Source organism: Gossypium hirsutum, chromosome D08 (assembly GCF_007990345.1).
Source record: "Gossypium hirsutum isolate 1008001.06 chromosome D08, Gossypium_hirsutum_v2.1, whole genome shotgun sequence".
NCBI lineage: Eukaryota > Viridiplantae > Streptophyta > Magnoliopsida > Malvales > Malvaceae > Gossypium > Gossypium hirsutum.
Window position 1 is genome coordinate 58463054 of NC_053444.1, and position 7918 is coordinate 58470971.

At 36.6% G+C, this 7918-nt stretch overlaps 1 protein-coding gene across 15 annotated transcripts; it reads left to right on the plus strand.

Annotated features, from left to right (window-relative positions):
• Positions 1–2302: 2302 nt before the first annotated feature.
• Positions 2303–7635, plus strand: LOC107929380 (probable aspartyl protease At4g16563). Of its 15 annotated transcripts, none has more exons than XR_005916928.1 (5): positions 5098–5306; positions 5385–5531; positions 6267–6361; positions 6702–6826; positions 7232–7635. XR_005916928.1 is itself a non-coding variant. In XM_041098591.1 (4 exons), exon 1 carries the CDS (start codon positions 2634–2636, stop codon positions 4068–4070), a length of 1437 nt encoding a protein of 478 aa, XP_040954525.1. In that variant the 5' UTR covers positions 2303–2633; the 3' UTR covers positions 4071–5306; positions 6267–6361; positions 6702–6826; positions 7232–7635. The 15 variants fall into 15 exon arrangements, 5 of the variants coding, with proteins under 5 accessions (XP_040954525.1, XP_040954527.1, XP_040954526.1 ...); XR_005916931.1 differs by having other exon boundaries at positions 5385–5402; XM_041098591.1 differs by lacking the exon at positions 5385–5531 and having other exon boundaries at positions 2303–5306.
• The last annotated feature ends 283 nt before the right edge of the window (positions 7636–7918 follow it).

A 7918-nucleotide genomic window follows, 5' to 3' on the forward strand; every position in this document is an offset into this window, starting at 1 on the left:
TCAGGAAATACTTCAAAGAGTTACTTTAGTTCTTTTATGAAATGCTTAACTGTTTTTAGTTATTTCTTTACAAGAATTCAAGGAGAAGCATAACAAATATTAGTATGAATATATGGTAGGGCAGTGAAATGCATGTTACTTAGTGACTGAATCATTTAAGAAGAATTTATCCATCATATGCAGTTCTATTTGGTTTGAATTTATTTGTAAGGCCCTCAACAACGGGTTTGACAGTTGCTTAAATTTCTAATAAAAGTCTAATTCGGGTTCTATTTTTGGGTGTGGGGATGATCTTTGTTAGATATTATTAGTTCATGATCAACACCTTCCTTTATTCATATGGTAGATAAATTGCATTACTGGTTGCGTCCTGTGCATGGAATAAGTTGTGTTCTTAACATTAATAACTTTGGAGGCTTATCTGAGGATGCTACAATAGGAAAGTCAGAGTTTTAATGTGATTAATGTGATTAATAACTCTCATCATTTCTTTCTGTCTATGAAAACCACTTTTTTGAACTTTGAGATCAAACAAAATGCAATCTACTCACAGGCATCTTGAGTAACAAGATTGAAGACAGCTTGCAGAGCCTTTAAAGTGCTCTATGTCATGGCTTAATACTGTGTTTACCATATGCTGGAATCCTACTGACCTCGTTGGTGAAATGATGGCAAAAGTGGCCTTTTTTTTAACATTCAAGGAAATAAATTCAAGTGAGGAAGTAAGCCTAGTTCGATGAATGGAACGAACCCAGCACAATATTCACACAACTCCCATTGTTTATGGTTTCTTATGGAGTTTGAGGATTGAGGAAGGCACCAACAACTTGCAAAGCAAAGGATTTGGTTGTATGCTTGTGCTGTTTTGAAAGAATTGATTTTAATTGTGCAGATGAATCCAACTGAACTCTGGTTCCTTTTGCTGTAAGCCTGAAACTGTACCAAAAATAAACTAATAAGAAATCCCATGTCTGCCTTTAAAAGAATACAATAGTGTATGTGTTTTTTCTAGAGTCTATATTTCATTCCATACAGAGGATGATGCTTCGCTTAATCTTTTTTCTTAATTTGTCATTTAGAAAAATGATTTAAGTTATTATCTTCTTCTCTATCAAGCTCAATCGTTCTTGCTTTAAACACCCAAGCCCTCTTTAAATATTCTCTCTCTCTTTTCTTTTCTTTTTTCACTTTGTTTTTAGAAGTTACTTGCTGGGAGATACAAAGGTGAGAGATTTAGTTGGATGGTAGTGGAAGATACATGCACCATCCATGTTTTGCCCTTGATAGTGTAAAAGGACAAAAGATAGTGCCCAACTTCCAAACTTCAGAGCCTAATGCTTAGCTAAGGGCACTCACGAGATTTCCCTCTTTTCTCTTGTTGCAATAATGGGTTACTTGCTTTCTTTCAATACCATAAATCATCACAACAGATATCCTTCCATTTGTTTCCTAGACCATTAATCAAGTTATTAGTGTCCTATGTATGTAGGTCCTTTGATTGCTACAATCCTGTAACATCCCAAATACCATTAGATTTTTCAGATGAAAAAACAGTAACTTTCTTCCCAACATTATTATTTCATAAACTATTGGATAAGGTTTGTAATTTAAGTACTGAATATGAGAAATGAAAATGAAAATTCATATAATGACTTTTAGCAGATAACAAGTAAATAGCAGTGCTGGCAATATCTATAAAGAAACTGATAAAAAAGACTCATAAAGTAGTCTGCTTTTCTTACTTGCATTGGGTAATTTGATTATGTGCTACATTTAGAACACTTTATATCAATGTTTTGCTGCTTCTTCCCGAGTTATTCAGGTTTAATGCTGTAATATTCACCAAGGCTGCCTCAAGTAATTGCTAGTCAGCCCATGCAGTAAAACAGAGTGGTTATTAGAACTTCAACATTCAAAGATATTGATTAAATTATCTTTAAACTTTTAACATATTCAATATTTTACATTATAAATTACGACTCTCACTTTGGACCTTGGGTTATTACTTTATTTTGCTAACAAATTACAATTATTTTTCATTCTTGAATTGACAAAAATGCAGTCCCCACTCCCTATAATTATGAGACAAATGAAGAGATTGGTGGGAACTCAAAATCCTTTGTATTTCATGCAACTTCTTAGTTAATTGATTTTTTTATAATTCAGACCACATTGATTTCATGGGAATCATTTCCAATGGCCTCGAACTGCATCATCTTGAGAAGTAACAAGTGTTGATTTAGAAATAGGTTTAAACTTTTGTCCTTGTTCAAAGTCTCAAACACATGCAATAGTTTAATATAATTTACGGCGAAATGATTTGAACTAATATGAATAAGCTATTACATTTTAACAACAAGCCATTTTCATTAAAAATGAAATCCCCTGCTTTATGAGCTGCAAAAAAACGTTGAGAATTGTCACCCACCAACAAACCAGAACCTTCCCGCTCTCTCTCTCTCTACCACCCCACCCTTTATAAACATCACCTTTCTTTCACTTGCCCCAAAATCCAAATCATCTCTCTTTCTCTCTCTAACTTTCCCTCCTCTGTTTTTTACATGATCCAGCTATAAGCAAAGCAACAAGACTCTGTTTTTGCTCTGTTTTTTTTACAATTCTGAACTTAAGCCATGGCAACTTGTGTTTGTCTGCTATACTTGTTTCTCTTTTCCGCATGCTGGCTTACGGTTTCAATGTCAGAAACGCTACTTCTTCCTTTAACTCATGCATTCTCCAAAACCCATTTCACCACCCCACACCACCTCCTCAAAACCACCTCTGCTCGCTCCGCCGCCCGATTCCGCCACCGCCATAAGCAAGTTCCACTTCCTCTTTCCTCTGGTAGCGACTATACTCTTTCCTTCACTCTCGGCTCCCCTCCTTCCCCGACTATTTCCCTTTACCTTGACACAGGTAGCGACGTTGTTTGGCTTCCTTGTTCTCCATTTGAATGCATCCTCTGCGAATCAAAAGCACCACCACTCTCTCCTCCCCTTAACCTTTCCGCCTCAGCCACTGCTGTCCCATGCAAATCCTCCGCCTGCTCAGCTGCTCACTCTTCCCTCCCTTCCTCTGACCTTTGCGCCATGGCACGTTGTCCCCTCGACGCCATCGAAACCTCTGACTGCAACTCCTTCCCTTGCCCTCCTTTCTACTATGCCTACGGTGACGGCAGCTTAATCGCCCGTCTCTATAAAGACTCTTTAACTCTCCCAAACTCTCTCTCTCTTCAAAACTTTACTTTTGGTTGTGCCCACACCACCTTGGCTGAACCAGTTGGTGTCGCCGGCTTCGGTTTTGGCCGGCTCTCTTTGCCGGCTCAGCTTTCCTCCGTGTCTCCTCAACTTGGCAACAGATTCTCCTACTGTCTAGTTTCTCATTCGTTCGATTCTGACAAAGTTAGGCGACCAAGTCCACTGATTCTTGGTCGGAACGAGGAAAAAGAAAAGCAGTTTGGTAATGAGGTTGTTGAGTTTGTCTACACCGACATGCTTCACAATCCTAAACATCCTTATTTTTATTCTGTTGGGTTGGAGGGAATCTCTGTCGGGAAGAGGAATATTCCGGCGCCGGAGAATTTGAAGAAGGTTGATAGGAGAGGAAGCGGAGGGATGGTGGTGGATTCAGGAACAACTTTCACGATGTTACCGTCGAATTTATATGACTCAGTGGTGAATGAGTTTGATCACCGAGTCGGACGATTTAACGAGCGGGCGAGTGCGGTAGAAGAGACAACGGGGCTAGGTCCGTGTTATTACTATGACAAGGTAGCCAAAGTGCCTGTAATTAGCTTGCATTTCGTGGGGAATGGATCCCGGGTGGTGTTGCCTAGGAGGAATTACTTTTATGAGTTTTTAGACGGTGGTGATGGGATCGGGAAGAAGAGGAACGTGGGGTGTTTGATGTTGATGAACGGTGGTGATGAAGAGGAGTTGAGTGGTGGACCAGGGGCCACTCTAGGGAATTATCAGCAGCAAGGATTCGAAGTGGTTTATGATTTGGAGAAAAGGAAGATTGGATTTGCAAGGAGAAAGTGCTCTTCTTTGTGGGATAGCTTCAAAAATTAAGTTTACTTTTGGGTACCTGTGGTTTATATTATTATATGCACTTCAATTTTTGCTTTATAAACTACCATCCTGTATATTTAAATGTTGATGAAGCAAATATTGAAGTGCAAGGAAAATAAAATGTAAATGTTTGTGCAAATCGGAGACTGAAAATAAAATAATAATACATCCCATTTTACAAAGTGTTTTGGTTGGGTGAGATTGCCGCAAATATGTTAACCCAAAAACCCCCACTTTGGGGGACGCCATAAAAACTTGAATAAAGACATGGTTTGGTTCCCATTGGTTAAAGGGGGATAGGAAATAGTTTTACCAGTCAGCAGAGTTTTGATGGTTAGATTGGGGGGCTAGGGATGTGGACCGGAGATTGATCCTTATCTACACTGCAGCTTTGTAGCAAAAATCTAACTCGGGATATGTTTGCACTGCTGAGAGATAACCAAGGCCGGGGGTTCTACATACAAAAATCTTCACATTTTGATTTAGCTCAAGTTGCTGCTACAGTGATTGTAAAAAGTTTGTGATTCTCCTATTCTTTGAACAAAATGTATACAAATCGTTGTCTTGTAATTTTATTTACATTTTATAACTCTTTTTCTTGCTCGTTATAAATTGATACTTGGAATGGAGTTGGTGTAGAAGGCACCAATTACTTTCCCTAATTCCCACCTTGTTTGTATTTTGTGGGAGTGGTTCCAGCCTTAGACTTGAATACTTTTGGACCCGAATTTAAGGTGGCAAAAGAAGGAAGGGTACCACAAAGTACCTGCCAAGCTCAGCATGGCGTAGCCCTTCAGCCACGAAATGACTAAAGTGGGTTTTGGCAGGAGTCGATATCAGTCGTTCTCTGACAATTCCCCCCACCCCCATAATGTGATTTTCTATTGGCGCTGATTTTATCTGACGTACCCTGTCCCATCAACGCAATGCATGCATATGCTTGGACTTGGTCCTTCCTGCTACATGTTCTCCATATTTTGGAAGTATGAAAGTTAAAGGACAACGATATATTTCTTCTAGGGTATGTTTGATAGGGGAAATATTTTTCGGAATTAGTTTTTTTTATTTTTCAGTGTTTGATTGGAAGAAATTTTTTTTTTGAAAAATCAACTCTAAAACACGGGAAAATGCCTTACAATTTTTGGAAAATTGTCTTACCGATTCAATCTCCGTAAGACATTTTCCTAAAGCTCTCATGCATTCTTCTCCCTTCATCCGTTCTTCTCCCTTCATCCAGTAAGCTCCCTTCATCCATTCTTCTCCCTTCCTTCATTCCTTTAAATTTCCGTTCTTGAAAGCTTCATTTTGGTTCAGAACTGGAAACCGCTGCTAGTACGTTGCAATTCTATTTTTCGACGGTTACTTCGTTTATTTTTCATTCTTTTTGGCTTTTATGCTCCGTTTATTTTTCATTTCTTTTTGGCTGCTATTGCCGCTGCCATTTCTGCTTTCAAATGATGGGTAAGCTTCCTTCTTCTTTTATTCTTCGTTCGGTTGTTAATGCTGGAAGCCATCTTTCTAATTTCTACTCTTTTTCTTCTTCTTCTAACACCATTGCTACCCACATCGACTGCCTAAGTACGAAACCCATGTCCATGCCTGTTAAAGGAAAGGGAAAAACAGACCACCGCTTCGATAATGTTGATCATGCTTTGAGTTTGTTCAATAAGATGATTGAAAAGTACCCAAAGCCTTCAATTGTGGAATCCACTAAATTATTTTCAGCCATTGTTAGAATGAAACATTATGCCATTGTTGTTTCTATGTGTAGCCAGATGGAATTATTAGGTGTTTCCCATGATGTTTATTTTGTGAGCATCTCTATTAATTGCTTTTGTCAATTAGGTCGAATTGATTTTGGGTTTTCTGTTTTGGGGAAAATGCTGAAGTTAGGTGTTGAGCCTGATGTTGTAATTTTTTCAACTTTGATTAATGGGCTTTGTAATCAAAGTAATATTTCTGTGGCCGTTTGTGTGTTCGATATAATGTTCGATATAATGTTTTCTGGAAAAAGGATTGATCTTTATGGTTGTATTATCTCTAGTAATCTTTTGCAAATATAATGTTTTCATCTTTGTTGTTGATTTATATTCTGCCCTCTTTATACATAATGTTCTGTGTAGAGAATGAGTATATATGTTGTATCATGTTGAATGGGAGTATATAATTGAACCTATTTTACTTTTCTTTTCCCAGTTGGTTGTGGAAAGAATGTTGGCTTCTGAAGGAATAAAAAGGGTAGAACTGGGCAGAGATGAATTTGAAAAACGAGTTTGGGAGTGGAAAGAGAAGTATGTCTTCCCTTAAATTATTTGCATACTTGGTTTTTCAGCTGTTCTTTGCTGATTTTGAATCTGTTACTTTGTACATATCATTTATTGTGTTTTTGTTGTTTATGAAGAAATGGCTTGGGGGTTCTCCACAACTTCAATAAATTTTACTTCTTCTCCTTCCAAATACTGATACTTATGGAGTTTTATTGCTTTAACCCGTTGCTTAATTTCTGGTGTTTATTGTTCATATTTGACCAAACTTCCAAGTTTTCTGGCAATCTTTTTTCTTTGTGGGTTATATAGTAGTTTTAGTTTTATCTTTTCATTTAATTATTCTGGTTCATTTATTTTATGATAGGTTTTGACCCTGCATTCTTATTGATGTTAGCAAGATTGACATGACCACCACTGTCCTGGGATTCAAGATTTCAATGCCTATCATGATTACTCCGACTGCTATGCAGAAAATGGCTCACCCTGAAGGTATGAATGTTCTGGTTTTTTAGTACCCTTGTTATGAGATTATTTGAGCAACTAATGTTCACATATCAGATTGAGCACAGTCATCTTTGGTTGCTGAGTATGCTTAGACTTGCATGATGATTTACATACTCTGGATATTTCTTGAAACAGAACAAATTTGTATACGAATGATTTCCAGATGCGAAGGAGTGAATAAAATGTAAAATTTAACTTTCGTATGCAGACATAGCATCAATTCTTACTTATGATGTTCATGGACTATGCCATAGAAGTCAAACAAATCAGCTTAAATTCCATTGCTTACTATCATGTTTCACTTTGGTAACTGATATTTAGCATGTTTATTTTCTCATTTGATCATAATATTCTATCTTCCTAATGTATATGGTATTGCTCAATGTGCAGATTCCTCACTTGAGACCTGCGAAATACAAGAGGTCTAGGTTACCTAGGAACAAGAGGACTGTGAACCGTGCCTATGGTGGTTTTGAAGAAGGTTTTGAAGATTCAGAAAACCAAGGAAAAGGTTTCATCAAAGAACCAGTTCAACTGATAAAAGATTCATTATGAGAGGAAGTAACAACGTTGTTTCTGATTTTTGTTTTTTTCTTCTAGTTCTACGCATTTTCAGACATCTCTTGTACAAGTAAACTTCATAAATAAACTTCATAAATAGAGAAAGAATCAAGACACCGCATGTTGTATCAAGATATTGATACTTTTATGTGGTGTAATATTATGCACTTGGACAATGTTGTTACTATGTGGTGTACTACTAATTATGTATTTGGATAATATTATTTCTAGTACTCATTGTGGTTTCGAAGCAATTTATAATTATTCAATACTTGTTTTTTAACACAATTACAAATAATTTATTTGATATTAGTTTTTTTCAATTTATAACGATTAATATTGTAGCTTAATAATTGAGTCTTATTATAAATAAATCATTGCAATATATGTAAAAAAAATTTAAAATATAAAAATTTATTAATATATATTAATATATGTAAAAACAACTTTTCCGGAAAATATTTTCAGGAAATCTGTCAAACAGCAGAAAATATTTACACAGATTCAATCAAATAC